General features: G+C 42.9%; 1 protein-coding gene across 1 annotated transcript in view; it reads right to left on the bottom strand.

Annotated features, from left to right (window-relative positions):
* The window catches only part of PKHD1 (PKHD1 ciliary IPT domain containing fibrocystin/polyductin), a gene marked incomplete at both ends in the record, with an annotated part of 271,978 nt that overhangs the window by 204,879 nt on the left and 48,784 nt on the right, over nucleotides 1-18,315 (bottom strand). The window contains 3 exons of the mRNA XM_081997989.1: nucleotides 4,787-4,937; nucleotides 9,909-10,122; nucleotides 18,098-18,241. Of these exons, the coding sequence (XP_081854115.1) occupies nucleotides 4,787-4,937; nucleotides 9,909-10,122; nucleotides 18,098-18,241 (509 nt within the window). The remainder of the gene's footprint in view (nucleotides 1-4,786; nucleotides 4,938-9,908; nucleotides 10,123-18,097; nucleotides 18,242-18,315) is intronic.

Below are 18,315 nucleotides of genomic sequence, written 5' to 3'. Positions count from 1 at the left end.
GTAATTCTAGCTAGCAAGTTATTTTTTATTAGCCTTCTATTTCTTAACAGAGACCCCTCGAGGGTTGGGTTGTAGAGAATTCGCTGGCGTACCAGTTCAGCTTCCCTACGACTGACTTAATGTACGTGGCATCTGCCCTCTGACGAACATGATATCGCCCATCTGGGCCAGAGAGGAGGGGGGAGTCGGGGCAGGGAAACGCTGCTCAGGCTTGCATGGTGATTAGGTCTGGTCCAGTGATCCGGAATAATAATCTGAAGGCTCACTAAGCATAATGGGTTCGGAGATATCCGAGCCTGGTCAAACCTTCCCATGAGCATCCTTTACGCGTGTTATCAGTGTGTTTCGCGTGTCTCGGTAGCTGACGTCTCATTATGCAGCCAAGGTGGAAGTGGACAGGTACTGAGTGAGCATTAGAACTTTTCTTGTCCCTTATTATTTAATTCATATCTTCCCGTTATCCAGTGTATCACGAAACTGTGAACTAATTAAGTCCTGTGGGACATACAAGCAGTGCTGGATTTTTTCCATTTTTTTTTCCCCCCCATCTCCTTTCAGGAGGTGAGATTGCATTATACACCGATAAAAAAATAATTCTGCAGCTCTTCCTTAGATAATAATGGAGGAAGTTACAAACACAAATGATGCCAAATACAACAGTGGGGCAGAGGCCTGCTGCTTACTTCATGTGGCCTAATTAAGTCATACAGGGTAAAATACTCCAAATACAAAGCGAGGCAAGGACCTAAACCAGTTTCTAAGGAAATCCATAAAAGCTGTTCTCCGGGGAATGACTGGGCACAGGACAGACCCCAGGGAAAGGTTAAGTTTGTGAATTCAAATTTCATGAAGTCTGCAAGGCAACTCACAGACCTCCAGCCAGCAACTTGAAACTCCACAAAATTTGGGGGATCCTCTAGATTCAGACCTGAGCCCAGCTCAGGCTGCAAACATGCAAACAACTGCTCTGAGACCAGATTTGAAGGGACAAAACTTAAATGATGTGTATTGCATCACCTCCCAGAAGATACAGCCAGTTTCCCTGGCTGAGGATCCTGCCCAAAAATTTTCAAAAGGGTTGAACCTGGACCATAAATTCAAGTGACTGACACAAGGGAGCACCATGAACAACATGAAAAGGACAGCCTGCATTTTCAAAAAATAGCTTTGTAATTTTCAATGATAGCTACAGCCCATCTTTCAAGCAAAGTTATGTCAAAATCTGAGGTGGAAGAGCTCTCTTCCCTGCAGCATTAAGCTTAGCTAACTCATGCAGATCATACAAAAATTAAGGTATGTAGAGTTAAGCTCTTAATTTCCAGTACAATAGATCTTTATATGTATTTATCAGGGGGAAAAAAAAAGGTAAAGAAATGGGAGAAAAAATGCACCTGTGAGGAGTTTGTATCTAGGTACAATGATCACAGAATCACAGAATCACTAAGGTTGGAAAGGACCTTCAAAATCATCAAGTCCAACCATGATCTTCTAGTGCTTGAAGTTTCTGTATATCTAAGACAATAAAAGAAGTTCAAAGGACAACCACCTCATTAGCTCACTGAGAAAGAGTGCTTGTGGTATTTGCTAATCTCATCAGATAATTTTCGTGTCCAGGGTTTACACACACACTTGCAATTCAAACAGATGTCAAGGGAAAACCACGGGAATGTATATAATATATTCTGGATGTGACCAGAAAAATGGAGGAATGGACCTCGCAACATGTTGTTATTCAAAACTCAAGTAGCACGGCTAAGTTCTGATTCCTAGAGGAGTGACAACAGCCATTTAATGCAATTTTTAGTAAAGATGACACACAGATCCAGGGTGAATTCACTGTCTGGATACTGTTCTGCAGAGCCAAGCGAGAGAAAAATGGGCTATTTCCAGTGCAGAGCTCTTGCTGGTCAAGGAAGGCAGATCAAGCTGATGGACATGTCTCAGCTGCTCGCTCTATACCAGGATCCTTATGCATGGATTCCTCTTCAATGTCACTAGGTTGTGTCTGTGAGCTATTGGTAACAGGGCTACTAAAAGCATCATAGAAACAGACCTGGAAGAGATCACCATGTCACTGGAGTTCGGTTTCCTGCTACTGGCGGTGTTATGTCACCCAGCCTTTCCCACATACCCACCACACTCCTTCCCAGGCATCTCTGGAACCTTCTGCCCAGCATTATCCCACCAGGAGATTGCTGCAAAACCTTGTCACATCCACAGTCTACATTTGCCTCACTTCCAGCCTACCAAATCCCAACTAATCACATTAATCTCTTCCTTATTAGTTTAAAAATTATGAACAGGTCCTATTAGGTGTCTTATAAAGACTGAAGGGAAAAATTACTTCACCCTAAAGCTTGTATCCCTTAGACTTAAGTTCCTAGAGCCAACCTTTTAAGGTTTGTTTGTTGGTTTTTTTACTTTCTGCTCTGAACCAAGGTTGTTCTCTCTTCTTGCCCATGCCCATTCATTCCACGCTCTTGAAAAACCTCTGTCAGCCTTTCTGCAATGCCTCATTTTACTTCCAGTGCCATCCTGGAGCTAATCCTGCTCCATCATCACCTAATCATCTCTAACCCAACCCTCCCACAAAGCCCAGCTGTGCTAAGGCGCTGCTGAGTTATCAGCCTGCCTGGGCATCATTCAGCTGGCAGAAGAGTAAGCAGAAAACAACACACTGAGCAGTGTAGTTACGCTGAAAACAGCTGCAGATCAGGCCCATTTTTCATTAAGTGCTTTGAGATCCTTGCATGAAAGTGCAATAGAAGTGCCAGATGTTATTATAAAGAGATGCAGTCCCATTACTTGTACACGGAGTTGAGCTGCCTGCTAATAGCACCATTATCCTAAGGCACGTGGTGCTATTAATGCATCTCACTGCTTGGTGCTGAACCTGGGGACCATTATTTCCGCTGGAAAGGTAAGGCCAGTTCACATGACATGATTTAAACCTCTACAGTGAAGCATGCATATGCTACACCAGCTCGTAAATCTTAACGGGATGCTGTCAGCTAGAAAGGGACCAAAATTGAAACCATTTATCTGAACTCCCCACCCATCCACCTCTGCTCACCCAGGCCAGTTTTGGGAAGAGGGATAAACTGATTCCAAATGCCTGCTGGGTTCATTAAGCAGCAGCAAATCCCAGATCCAAAAGTGCGGCTGGTTTCATCCTGCTCTCCCTGAATGAATTCATTCAGGACACTTAGGGCTTCCTCGGTTTTCCCCACGCTGAGCAGAAATACCGTAGCAGGGACAAACCTCACCACTTCTTCCTATTCCTGCTCCCACCTGCGTCAAAAGACAACCTCTCGTCATCGTATTACTGAGACTATACGAGCCATAAGCTGTTCAGACCACAGCCAACAGCAGGTAATAGCTCCTCTACGCTGCAGCCCAGGCTTTAGGGCGGTAGAGATGCCCTTAGCGTATTTGGGAAGGAAAATATGAGCGGAAGGAGTAGTTCCCATTTGATCTGATACTTGCCTGAGCACTTCCCTTTGCTGGCATCCTGCAGTTGCCAACTAGCAATTTTTTTTTACTGGGTTTTCTCCTTATCTGGGCACGTTTCTGGCCGCATAACTAGCAAGGCTGACTAGCAAACGAACGCTAATAGGTAAAATGTTGCATTCCTTCACAGGCCAAGGACAGACTTAAAACAGCAGAATGAAAGAAAGCAATTGTACTTTAGGATAACCAGCTGCAATAGTAAAATACACATAAAGAAGATTTGCAGGGCAAATGTTCAGAGGATCTTGGCTTACTAAAAGACCTAGAATCTGGTGCTAGAGACACACCAAAATTACTCTGCCAGGACACTGCAGCTACTTCTGGGGTGGGGTGGTGGAAATTTCATTGCTAATAGCAGAGTTAAAAATTACCGTGATAACTTTAATACCAATCCTGAGCAAACAATCTTCAATTTCCTAGGTCGCAACCATACTAAGAAGACTGCATGATAATTTGATTTAATTAAAAAATAGCATTTGTTCTGATAAGTCAGGTGTGTAACTCTTCCCACCTGCACTGTCCTTCCTGTACGTGGTAGGTCTCTACCACCTCTCAGGAGCTGCTCAGTTAGGAAAGGATAGTGATAAAGTGATATTTGATGTTCACCAAATATCCAGCCCCTCTGAATTCCTTCTCACAAGTGGCACAACCCAGTACTTCAGCTCAACACCCCCAAAAACTCTGCAACACTCCGAGGACTCTAAACGGACGTTTTAGGTTTGCAATGAGCATCTTTAGATAGAAAACCTTACAGTGATGGTAGTTCAGAGTCATAGTTTTTGTAATTAACGCTCTGCGGATGTCTTTCTTCTCGCTATACCCACACATAGCACTGGGAAGACTCTCCCATTTTACTTCAGATACTAAAGAGCAACAAACCCCCAAATATAACCAGAGCTGCACGAATGCTGAATGCTAAATCTCTGCCAGAGAGCTGAAACTCTGTATCTCATGGCTAAGATTTCTGCCTAAGTAACAGAAAATAACAATTCTAGAACAGAATTCTCCTTTATATAAAAAAGGAAAGTGTTAAAACTGCCCAGAAAATAACGTAAAGCTCATTTATGTCTCATAAAATACATGATTAACCATAGTTAACTGTTAATTCAGCTGCACTGCATTAGAAATGCTATTCAAAGTTGGAAAGCATTTAATATTATATATTGCTGCTGCTCAGCCTAAATTGTTTTTTTTTTTGCCCCCTTTAAATGTACACAATATTACAAATTTAATTTTAAGCTGTTTGAATCAGTCTGTAAAAAAGATTTGATTATACCTGAGTGTTCTGGCCCCAGTTTTTCCATATCTCAGTAATCTTGGCGGTAATTGGCTGATTAGCTCCCTCACACTCCATCTCTGCCTCAGTTTCCATGGTAATGTTACAGGAGCTATTATAGATGAGAACTTCATCTCTTTCCACTTTAGGGCTGAAACGAGAAGGGAGGTTAAATGGGGTGTCATCAATCTTAATGAAATGCAATTATTTTTACTCTTATTAATCATTGCGAGCCATTAGCTTGTGGCAACTCCTGGCCACCATTTGTCAAACTTTGCAAATTTCTGTAATTTTGTTTCCATTCTTTTATTGTTTATTTGTTTTTCCCCCCTTTATCTGCACACACTTAGGACGAAAATACATGCAGTAAATATCTCTCAGTGATGCTTTTCTGCTTCCCCAAACTATTGCAAATAGTACCAAATGCCATTCTAGGACCAAGGCAGGAAGATAAGCGCAGACAACAGCTAGGAAATCAGCAGTGTTAGGATCAAAGATGGACTCCTACATGGAGTAAGGTTTGTTCGTGTATCCCCCCTCCCCATCTTACTCACACTTAGCAATAGGGAATGAATAACTTGCAACTCCCCTAGGGCAAGTGGAGAAATTGGAAAAACCACACAACTGGCTAACTGGTCCCTAATTCCAACTGTGAAAAAATGAGCTCATTTGGGGGTTCCAATTCCTGCTACCCAGCTGATTGCAATGATGCTTTGTTGCTAGCGTTGGAACATTAACTTAGTAAATTAATTAAACTTACTTAACAGCCCAGACTAAGCAGATTCGATATATGTGCCAGTTACACTAACAGACATTTGCTCTAAAGCCTCCCCTTGCACAGGGGGAAGAAGTAACAGAAAAGGTGGTGGGGAAGAAATATTTTTTTCCTTGGTCTTGGTGCTGACAGCTGCTAACTTTGGTAGCGTTTCGTTACGGGGAGCTATAAGATCCAACAACCCTCCAAATGAGGGGAAAACTTCCCAATTTATTTCTACAGGCTTTGGATCATGCCAGGATAATCCAATGTCACTTCTCATTCCTTCCCCAGCCGTTGCTCCTTCGTCCTTCTCTCCCCACCCCACCATCAAATACACACCTGCAACTTTAGGAAGGAGAGCAGAAAGGAGATGACGTTGTAGCAACAGCAACATAGCTCAGAAATTATACCACTTTTCTGAAGCGCTAAGAAAGGGCAGAGTGCACAAAACAGAGGATCAGATAGGTAGGACCAGGATTTTCAGAGGTCTTCAGGTTCCTGAAAGCCCCATTTAACAGGATTTTCTCAAGTGCCAAAGTTAGGAGTATAATTTCTACCAAAACCATCCCAACTGGAAAGCCAATACTCAGAGCTTTCTTGGGAGCGTGATGATCAAGATGATTTGATGAACCTGAAGTTTTCAAACCATGCTGGATGTGGCAGCTCACTGACAAAGCAAGAGCTGCTCTGACGGTGCATTTAGGGGGTATTTGTTTTGTCGCCCTTTTTCAGGGTTAAAGTGTTAAAAGCAGCAGCCACATTAGAAACTACCAAAAAAAAAAAAAAGCCCTTTGTGCAAGTAGCTGAACCTTTTTAACAGTGAATTTTTATTTCTATATTTAAATGAACCTTTCCCTCTGCTGTATCAATAATCAAAAGCCAGCCGTAGGGAACTACACTCGCTTTTGATAGCAACACTTTGAGAACTGCTCTTGTCCTGTACAATAATTCAATGGACTGGGCTCTCTCTCAAGACTGCATAGTACTACTTTTTAATGCTACAGTAAAAAGCTGCATCTTTTAAATAATCAACCGTTTTAAAGGCAGAAGGGAGTTGTTGTTGGCTAGATGCAGGGATGGGCCCGATTTGCCAGGAAAGAGGTCAACACAAGGAGCTCTGAGTGGTTGTTTCATGTCTTCTTACAAAACATTACCAAGCTTTGCTTGTAGGCAAAGAGCCAATTCCTCCCTGACCTCTAGTAACTTCATCCCGAAACCTTGATGCTGGAAAACGGCTAACAAATTGCAGTGTTTAAAGGAAATGTAAGAAAAGAAGGGGTGACTTATTAAAGGGAATTCAGGGATGTGTCTTGGTGCCAGTGTTGTTAATGGCAAGACTTGCACCTCTTCTAAGGAATATGCTTTTACCATTATGTGTTCTTAAAGTATAGGCTATAGTACAGATTAGGTTAGGACAAGCTTTATTCAAACCACTGTAAGATTAGTAAGAAAGGAGAGATTTAATGTGCAGTTAAGCCATTAATTATTTCAGTAGTTTTAGCCCCATCCTGGGACAAAATGTCTTAAGTCGTAAACATTTGCACAGAACTCAAATCCATAGATTTTTTATTATTGTTATTATTAGTTACTATTATTAAGTACAGCAGTCAATGTGTATTATTCCAGGAATTCCCAAAATAGTTCTTTTTGAGTTTGAACATTTTAATTTTCTAACACTTTGCTACAAATTCCATTAATACTTTGAAATCAAACATTTTTCTGAACTGAAATTTGAAAAAATGTTTTCAGAAGCTCTGACATAGGTAATTTGGATTACTTTAAACTCTCTCTTCCTCTGCTTCTCTTTAGATTTTTCAGATCAGGAAACTCATCTGAAATCAAACAATCTTCTTTGTTCCTGCTCCCCTTCAGCAAGGCCCGGTTTAAAAATAAATTCACCAGAAAAAAACATCAGTACTCTGGAAAGTTCCTCAGCAGCCCAAGTTTTAATTTCTAACTACTAGACAAGCATGAGCACAATAGGGGGGAAAGTTAATGACAATAACAAAGAAGAAGTCGGAAAAATGGGAAAATAATAGGTAAGAAAAAGTTGATTTGATTCAGAAATATGTCCCTGGCAGCATTCCCTGAGGGAATAAAACAACCTTTCTCTGGGACATTCACGATTAAATTGGACAAAAACACGGTGAAAAACAATCAGGAAGCAGTCAGCACGTGGACTGCGTGACTTTTCCATCCCCAGGACAAGCCCAGGCACAGAGACTGGGCTTATCCTGCTGAGACTGGGATGGAGCAGCTACGGTAGCAGAATTGCAGCAGCCCAAACTAAGACAAGGAGCAAGAAGAAAAACCATGATAGGAATAGACTCATTGCAGATGCATTTTTACCAGTAAAGAGCTGAGCACAATTTTGATACCCAGGGAATGGGAAGCAAAAAAAACCAAAAACGGGGACAGGTATTGGGATACCCTGTTCCTCTCAAGTTTGTAGGTTACCTGGTTTGGAGCTACACTGATGTGACTAACAGGAAAGCAAAGCTTGAATGTTCCCAGGGATGGGGCATCTACCACCTCTCTGGGCAACCTGGGCCAGGGTTTCACCACTCTCATTGTAAAAAAATCTCTTCCTTCTATCTAGTTGAAATCTCCCCTCTTTTAGTTTAAAACCGTTACCCCTTGTCCTGTCGCTACAGGCCCTGCTGAACAGTCTGTCCCCATCTTTCTTATGAGCCCTCTTTAAGCCCTGGCAGCTGCACTAAGGTCAGGATCATTAAGGTTGGAAAAGACCTTTAAGATTGTCAAGTAAAGGTCTCCCCAGGGCCTTCTCTTCTCCAGGTTGAACACCCCCAACTCTCCCAGCTTGTCCTCAGAGGAGCGTGTTCCAGCCCTCGGAGCATTTTGGTGGCCCTCAGTTAGACAAGGCAAGGCTCCGGCAGTTTCTTGTTTTGAAAGAAATCATTCTGGGAGCAATAGAACTGATAAATTCAAAACCGATAAATTTCAGGATTACTTTTGTTCCCTCTCTATTGTCTCTCTTCTCCCTACTCTTGTCTCCCCCAACAAAACTCCGCTCCCCATCTTCTAGGATGTTATGGGCCGTTACCGATGCACGACGTACTGTGGCCATGCCAGTTGGCCAGCTGCATGCATCTGCTGTCTGGCCTGCAGTTTGCTGGCACACAATAGGTTAGGGCAGAACTCTGCCTTCCTCTCCCTCAACAGGAAACTATTTTCTTTCTGCCTGACACAGATTTTCTCAAAACTGGCAAGAATTTCTTAATTCTTAAGATATCCACCCCTTATGAAACCCAGCTCAAATTAATCAGAGCTCAGAAGCTGGTGGGGAAGAAATGACAGACAGGCAGACGGTGTAACTGTGTAAACCTTTTTTTTTCTTTAAATGTTTGGGTTTGTGTTTTCTCTTTTTTTTAAAAACAAGTTTAAAAAAATTGTGCGACTTGTGTCTTGCTGTCTTTGCTCAGTAAATGCCAGCTGGTTTTCTTCCCTTAACACAGGGCATCCAGAACTCCCTCTGGTGACCCACAACACCAGCTGTGACATAAGGACCAGATAAGGATGAGGACCAAATCTCTGCAACTCCATTCAAATGCCTGGGTTGTAGCATCATGCACCAGCCAGGAATGGGTTCACCACGTACAGCAAATCATGGGCAGTGCATTGCAGCCATATTCTAGTTCTCTATTTGTTTAATGTCTTTTGGAAAGTTTTGCTCATCTATTTATTCCTCTAATTCAAACATCCCTCTTACTCCTAGGATTAAATGCCCTGCAGGTATAAATCCCCATTGCTCCATTAAACGAAACAGTACCAATTCATATTCCTGAGCAACTTGGCCTTGGACTTGCAAAGCCTGAGTAAGTGCCCTGAGCACCCATGCTGGGTAACATTGCACAGCCTGCTGAATTTTCTCTGCAACTTTTTACTCATGAAACTGCTAGGAGGGGGGGGGGGGGAAGGAGGGGAAAAAAAAAAGAGGGAAAAAAAAAAGACTTCTGCTTTTCATAATGCCTAATCTTTTTCCCCATTGGCATCCACCAGATGTTGCTTTGGATCAGAAGATAAATATTAAAACCTAAGAAGGAGCAAAGCAGTCTGTTTACGAGATGGATTTTCTGATGTCTCTCAAACACTTTGAAAAGATGGGAGGGAAGGAGGGGGGACTAAAGATGCTTTGATAGACACAAGGAATGAATTTCACAACCCAGCGGAGCTCTCTAGTGGTCTCAAGGCTAAATTGCTCTGTTGGCATCAACCTAAGAATTAGAAATTTACTCCTTCAGTCTATCATTTAGCAGGAAGCAATTCTGCAAAAGGTGGAATACCTTCTGGGGTGTGTTGCTCATGGATGGGCCCACTCAACAGTTGGAGAGACGCAGCACTGACCTGGTAAAGAGTCCAGTGAAATGCCTCCAGGGTGGGTTGATGTCCCTCCAGTGCCACTGAGGTGGGTTGTCCTCACAGACGTACAGGTAAGACACAGATCTTCTCTGGCGATAGAAACCCACCGTGACTTGGACATCACATTCAATGAAGGTGGCTCTGTCTTCTCGGCAGTCAGCAGAAGAATGTGTCAGGCCACAGAGAATGGCCAAAGATGCTGCAAAGACAGGAAGGGGGAAATAGGCATGACATGGGCTGCCATAGCAGCCTACACACCGCTAACATTAAGCAGATTTTAGCAACTAACATTTGTCACTGTGAATTCTTGATGTGCATGTCCCAACCTCCCTTTTGGTGCATCTTTTTTGAGCATGAGTAGGTATCCATGCAACTCCTTCAGCCTCTTTTGCTTTGTGTGAGCAAGCATATAATCTCCTTTGTGCGTGGAGCATCAGGATGGTCTTTGGGATTAAATGACCCCATCCAGGAGGAGGTGACATAAGTGATTAAATAAGAGCATGGACATTTTTTCTGGGGAAGATGCAACATGGTTTACAGCTCAGGTGTAAGGTGCAAATCTTTTACCAGGGAGATGTGACAACTTAAGGTCTATCACAGCTTTGAAACCCGGAAACAGCTTTATTGAAAACATTGCCACATCTTGGAGGACTTCTGGGGAACTTGTGTGAACTGGGATCTCCCAGTTCACCTTGCTTTGTACCTGAGTGTGGCTGGAGACTTGGTCCAAGTTTGACTCTGCGGATGTAGTAGGAAGTGTAATGGGAGTAGCTGCTTTGCTTTGAGGTTTGTTTAAGGAACAAGTGATGAGAACAGAAATTCAGTTTTCTTATTCTAAACCCAGACAAAAATGCTAAAAAAAAACCCCAAAACTTGTGAACTGTCACTGAAGTGCCAATCAGTTGAAATGTTTGGTTTTAATAATTAAAAAAAGTGAGTCCTTTAAGAATTAAACCATTGCAGAGATCAAAACTTTCTCTCAAAACCCTAAGCATGTAAAGACTTTTGGAGAAGTTTCATTAATCCTGAGCTAATCAAACTGTTGTAATGAACTCCTGAAAAACTCTGTGGACAGTATTACGCTTTGCACTGTAGAATCCATGAGTGTTCCTCAAGTATCAGAAGTGCAATCAATGGGAATTTATCAAGAAAGGGGGGTGTGTGGGGGGGTGTTTGCTTTTTTAAACTCCGGTTTGTTTAAAAGGTATCTTGTTTGCTGGGAAGGTGTCATTGTCAATGAATGTCAGCTCCTAAGCAATTTTGAAAATGGTTTTTGAAATGGTAAAAATATGAAAATGCTAAGTTTCCTGTGTTAAAGGATTGGGTGCTTTTTGCTAAACATGATTATTTCATATGGAGTATTTTGGAAAAGTTTATAACTGTTTAATGTTTAAGGTATTTTTGGAAATATTAAATATTAAATATTAAATATTTAAATATTAAAACCTAGAATTTCATCTTCTCTGAACTTCAGATAGAGGGAATTCACAATTTTTCTGTATTTTTCTTCTCTGGATTTAGAGTAAGAAAAAAGTTATCCACCTCTTCACACATTTTGCAATATGCTAAATCTCTTTCTTTCCCAAATCCAGTGACAATTCTTTCGTTCAGCATCCATTCAGACACAGCCAGACACAGTCCCTGCCTTAAAGATCTACATATAAACATGAGAGAGACAATGGACAGAGCGAGAAACCTAAAGGAATGATGGCACATTGCCTATATTTTGCTTTTATTGACCAGAAATTATGTCTAGAGCCACCTGAGTTGTCCTATAGTTCCCACAGAAGCCTTGTGTCTTCCTGGAGGCCTGGCTGCCATTTTAAGGGCATTTTAAGTGGCATTAGATACTGTGTTTTGGCAAATGAATACCATCCAAGAGGTCGAAATACTACCAAGCATTGTCAAGCATTGGAGCAGGCTGCCCAGGGAAGTGGTGAAGTCCCCATCCCTGGAGGTATTTAAAAGATGTGTAGATGTGGTGCTTCGGGACATGGTTTAGTGGTGGACTTGGCAGTGCTGGGTTAATGGTTGGACTTGATTTTAAACGTCTTTTCCAACCTAAATGATTCTATGATTCTACCAAGAATGTGCCTTTGCAAAAACCTGCAGAAGAACCAATTCATTACAAGAATTTCTCCAAAAGAGATGGAATATATGCTTTTTTTTTTTAATCTAGTGAGAGGCCAAAAACTTCTCAAAACTAGCAAAGATGAAGGACATCCAAGCAGCAATGGCACTGCCATTCCTCCACAAACACATGACTTTCCTGTGGACGGAAGAATTTGTTCCCCTTTTGTAATAGAGTATAACAGCTCCTTCTGCATTACTATTCTATTGTAGTGACACGAAAGGTTGTGATAAGCTCAGATGTGGTAACGGAGACTGTGCAAGTACCTTAGATGAACAACCAACTAGAGCAATATTAGCACATGGAATGGAATATTTTCAGTTGGAAGGGACCTACCACAATCATCTAGTCCAACCACCTGGCCGCTTCAGGACTGACCAAAAGTTAAAGCATATTATTAAGGGCATTGTCCAAATGCCTCTTAAACACTGATAGGTATGGGGCATCGACCACTTCCCTAGGAAACCTGTTGCAGTGTTTGATCACCCTCTGAAAGTGGGTGGTCAAAGAAAGACTAAATTCACATTCCGCAGTTTAAGAAAAACCAACAGGTTGCTGAGCTAATCAAAAGAGTCTTTGGTTTTCTTTTGTGGTCTTGAAAAGAACATGTCAGAGTTTTCCTAGGTGGAAAAACAGCTTAACCCTATTTTAGGATGAATGTTAAAAATTACCCACAGAATCTCAGGATGTGAATGTTTTCCTCAAAACCTTGCTGCTGTTGAAGAACTTTCCTGGCTAATGTAGGTCACCAGAAAATACTTCCTGCACAGTCCTTAGAACTCAGCAGAAGAACAGCCTATCACCCTTTGGATACCCCTGAAATGTTATGTGGAAATCGGGCATTTCTGGTGTGCTCCAGTGCCTTTATCTCAATGTTATCATGCCTGTAGGAACACGAGGCCTTGCATCTTGTCAACTGCTGAAATAATTTTTAAATTGAACCAGGCAAAAGAAGGTATTAATTTATAAAACCTAAGCTAAAGAACATGGTTACAAAAGGTTGTAAAGAGATCGGTGGACGCAAAACCCAAGAAAACCCTGCTTAATCTATACAGCTCAGAATGAAACCTAGAACTGCTTTCTCCCTCTCAGATGGAAGGAAAGAGGAACCTCATCTCCACACCCTCCAGCTCCTGTCCATCTGATGAAGATACCAGTCTTTGAGGAGATGTCCATTTCTCTTTCCTTCCTTGGGGATCTCTGAGGTCCTCCTATTCTCCTGCTCCCAGAGGATTTAATACTTTTTTTAGTTAGGAGGAAGTCTTCGCTGTTCACCCCCCTTCCTCTGACCATCAAATGCAAATATCCTTTGGTATTACAGCTGCTGTTATCTCCTACCACAACAGTTACAAAAAATATCAACTAAAGATTGCAACATGCTTAGTATGTCCTGAAAGGATAGTTTGTCCATTCTGAGACACAATACTTCTCCCTGCTTAATTGGTTGGTGTTTGAACTCCAGAATGAAGCTTCTTTATGCTTTATGTACCCTATAAAGATAAAACCTCTAATCACATGTAATACAATCCCATCACTGAGATGAATGCATTCGTCCTATTATGGTTTCTCTGCCATCAGACACAACGGCAGCCAAACCTCTGCATGTTGGTAATGGGTTAGAGACCAACTGCCCCAACCCTGTCTTTGAAGGAAACTCCAGCTTAAGCCAGGATCCTGGGATGCTCAGCACAAGGACTTTGTTCTAGGTCACTGTTTAATAAGAACTGTCGGACATGTGATGAGGCCAAAACCTACAGGAGCTCCAAGGGCAGCTGCAGATCGACTGAACTACTGCCGGAGGAGTCAGGAGACTGAACTCGCATCCCCAGTTATCCACCGCTCACAAAACAGACCGCAGAGCACAACATTAACATGTGCTTAGCAGGGAAGACAAAGGTTAAAAAAAAAGAAAGAAAAGAAAAAGGCAAGGAAAAAAGCGATCTGATAAGGTCATCAAGTCCAACCTCTGCCTATGAAGAATTGCTCCCTGGGAGACATTCATTTCACACAGCCGAGTTTCAGAAGTCCCAAGAGGTGACTTTGCAAGCATCTATTCCACCGCCTGATAGATCTCACTGTCAGAACATTCCTGCCATGTAATCAATATGCTTTTTTTTTTGCTTTTTTCCTCTTTCTTAATTTCATTTCTGGATTTGAAGGACAGAAGGGGCCATTTGGATCCTTTGGTTTGATTTCCACAATAAACATCAGAGGACTTTACTTCTACTCAGGTTTCAATGGCCACAGCATGTCCTTTTCATATCTTCTGCATTTACTTATGCAAATCACCCCATTTCCCTGGCTATAGTTCCCCTTGGCCCTAGCTCAGTACATCTCCTTGGTACATCTGGACTGCTGCAACCAAAACTCTTCCCTCTCTCTCTTCTTGTCCTGTATGCAGTCTCTATATCTTTTAAACCAGCCTCATTTAATTTCTAGCCTTTAATCTAAATCCTCTTCCCTAAACATTCACTTTTACCCATGTAGTCTGGCCAACGGTAGGTCCAGGACTTGCTAGCAAAGATCCCAAGAGCTGTTACATCAAAGCCCTAAAGCCAGGCCTGTTATTCCAAGAATGCTGATGCAACCAGGAAAATCAGACTCAGCTTTTACCCTGGTGGATCTTCTCATCAATTCAACTTCTTTTTAAGGGCGCCTTCTTTGCCCTCCCTGCAATGTCAAACATGCAATCTCAGGTACTGGCTTACTGCAAAATTTATATATAGTACCCACCCTAACATCACATAGTAGGAATATTCAGTTATTTTCTCACCTGCCTCAACCTGCCTACCAGCCTTCCCATCTTTCATAGGAGCCCAGTTCAACCCCACAGACATTAACCATATAATCTGCAAATTTAACCTGAGCTGAACAGAATCCACAGCTATATTTGCACTCATCCACAGCGCTGCAACATGAGTAACAAAGCAAGAACAAGAGAAGGGGAAAACTCCTGGGACTAAGCCAGTTATCTATTTAGCGGACCTTTAAAGACTTGTAGGTTGGTTTGGGTTTTTTTGTTTTGGTTTTGGTTTTCCTTGAAGGGAGTGTGGTTTTGTTAACTTCATTTGATTTTCTTAATTTTCTTAAGCTTTAATGGTGAAACTCAAATATTAGCTCTGTTCTGATTTGATTTTTTCAGCAGCTTGCCATAGACAACAATGTTCATAAAAGAGTCTAGGCTTGTGTTCCTATTCCGTGTGCTCTGGATTGAGCACGTTTCAGTCCTTACTGTGCCCAGCTCTTATCGATGAACAAACCAAAACCTTGCTACAACCCCACTCAACACTCCTTCCTAAGGCAGACCCCGTGGGGCAGCCTTATGGATGGATCCTGCTGAGACCAGCAGTTCCTCGTGTCTTAGAAAACTGCCTGCTAAATGGGAAAGTCACATTTCCTACCTGCAGAGCCTTGCCCTACAGATCTGATCACATGAGTAAGCTAGATGGACCAGTTGGGGACTCCCACGTGAAATGCCTAATCTTAAGCAGGCCAGACACAACATGACCTAGCATTGAAACCCCAGGGCAGCGAGCTGCCACCTGACATCCTGAAGTGCCAGAGGGGAGGCATTTCCACTTCACAGCGCACCGTAACGGGAGAAACGCAGCTTGAACTCTTCACTTCTCATCACCCAGTCCACGAGCAACACCGGGAAATGTCAGACAAGCATCCAACCTGGCCGCGCCAGCCTCCGCACCGAAGGGGCCCCTCGGGCAGCACAGATCTATCCCTCCCATCTCCTTCACGGCTCATGGTCCTGCATCCCCGAAGTCACTTCTCCACCTCTCCCACGTGGATGCAGCTGTGAAAGAAAGGTCTGAGCACTAGATGTGCGAGTGCCAAGTGGCAAACTTCCCCGGGCAAACAGCAGCACGTAAGCCACGAGGTGAGACTGGACTAACTGCACTTAAAAAGCCCACTCATCCCCTAAATATTAGGGGAAAGCCATCTGGAAAGCATCTTGCCCTATATAGAGATTCACTAATGCCACATGCAGATGTGCATAGGCTGAATACACCTCTCTCAGGGAGCACAAATAGCCTGGCAAACACGCACAGATTTAAGAAGCCTGTGAAGGATATTAAAAAAAAAAAAAAAAGAAAACCACACACACACAAAAAAAAAACCAAAACATTTTCTTGTAAATACTTCATTGACAGAGAAATATTTCTGCAACTCGACTGGTGAGATTTGCAAGGCTGCACACTGCAAAATCCACAGCAGGGAAGAGAGGGGTTCTCTTGTAACTGGCCTCAAAGCAATAGCGCCCGCATCCCTTTGGTTAGTGAGGCAAAGCATCCCTTGCGTCTTCTCTCCAGAAACATAACCAGCAAGCGGGCAGCCATCGGCATTCTCTTGCTGACATCTAGTGTCAATAACAAGCATTGTGGTCCTGCCTGTAAGGTGGCTTTCCCCAGGCTCCTTCTGCACCTACCACTCAGTGAATTTTGAACACACAGTTATTAATGTTTTCACAGTTTGGATCAATTTGATTACATTTTCTTCTGCTATTCTTCCTGCAGTAACCAGACTTCCCTGTTTTGTGCTCTGATTTCTTTTTTCAGCACTCCAGTACCATATCTTGTTTCTTGTTTAAAAAATAATAATAAGCGGTTTTGTGATGTGTGTCCAGATCCTGTTTAAAACAAAGAAAACTGAGCCCTTACAGCCTCCGTGTCTCCTTCTGAGTGCTCGGGGTTAGGTTTTAAAGCCCTTTCCCCAACCCTCTATTTTTTTTAGTATTCCTCATGGATGAGGAATGACAATGACAAGAGCAAATTTAGAATTTTGGAACAACTGAAGCTGGAGGGGATCCCTGGACACCTCTCAACCCAAGCTTTGCTCAAAGAAATGTTAAATTCCACATTGGACTGGTTTATCAGCGACTAATCTCATCAACTTCTGACTGTTTGGGAGGTTGGAGACTCCACATGCCTTTGAAAAAAACCCTGGCAATTTACCCTGATGGACACTCTCACTGCCACCTTTCTTGCAGATCCACAAAGGAGAAGAGGCCATGGATCTTTGGTCACCTGGATGATGGATCTTTGGATGGCCACAGAATGGCAAATATTTCTGTACATCTCAGGGTGTTCTCCTAGCATCAGAGCTGTGAAGGGGCTGAAGTATTATGCTACCAAGAGTTGCGATGCTGCAGCACCAAGATAGGTGCCCTGTGCTTAGTGTTTGCAGAATGGCATATATCTCAGGGTGAGATTTAAAAGTCTTTAATCCTGCCTTTTGTAGATCCTAGGAGCCTAATTCTGTGTTGCCAGTAGGGGAGGGAGGAAATGCGTCTTGTCCCAGCGAATACCCATTTGTAAGAATTTCCTCCAAAACTGGCCCAGGGTTATTTCTCTCTGAGAGAGCTGGAGATCATGGCATCTTTCCCGGTTGTGCTGCCTCTCTTCAGTTAAGGAGGATGCTCTGGCTTTGAGATGATCTCATCTTCCTCTCAGGGAATTCAAAACCTCATATTCAGCTTCCCTAAGCTATGAACTGGCCACAGTATGTCATTTATTCACCCTCCCAGTCATTCACCCTTTTCCTCCCACTGAAGCTGTCCACCAGGCAGCCAAAACACAAAGTCTATGGATCCACAGAAAAAAGACATTTAAGGAAGTTCAACTCACTAGGGCCAGTCATGATGGCCAAGAAGTGCTTGAGTTCCCAAGCCTAGAGCCTTCATGCACATGTTGTGTGACACAGTTTTCCCAAGGAATAGTTTCCACAAGGAACTGTTGTTGCTGTGCACATCTCATACACACCCACAAAGTGGAAGCTCTGGCTACAGGCACGTGGTGGATCTAGTCCAAAGCCCATGGCCATTGATGCAAAAGCTCCCCCTGACAACAATTGTCTTTGGACTGAGCTCAAAAAACAGGGGTCAATGCTGTGTTAACTCCTCTCCTTTCTCCAGAGCTGCTGCCGCTCTCTGTTCCCCTGGGACGAGACACACTGAGACCTCCCCACTTTTGGGTCAATATAGGTTTTTAAGGGATTTTTTTAACACAATACCAAGTTTTGTGTCTTAGCTGACCGTGTAAGCGTGGAGCAAGGCAGCTCAGGTCAGTCATCGTCATGTTGCCCAACATTTCACAGGGGGTGCCACAGACTGTGACCGAAGTCTTCCCTGGGGAAAACCCAGCTCCACGCAGGTAAATTGCTCCTCCATTCAAGCCACCTTGAAAAAGGACAGAAAATGGGATTTAAGACAGAGCCTGACAGCCAGCTGTCAACAAGGGTATTTTTTTGAAT

This window comes from Phaethon aethereus, assembly GCF_964289735.1.
Source record: "Phaethon aethereus genome assembly, chromosome: 3".
Classification (NCBI taxonomy): Eukaryota; Metazoa; Chordata; class Aves; order Phaethontiformes; family Phaethontidae; genus Phaethon; species Phaethon aethereus.
Note: the sequence above shows the minus strand (reverse complement) of the source record. Positions and strands in the feature narration are given on the sequence as shown.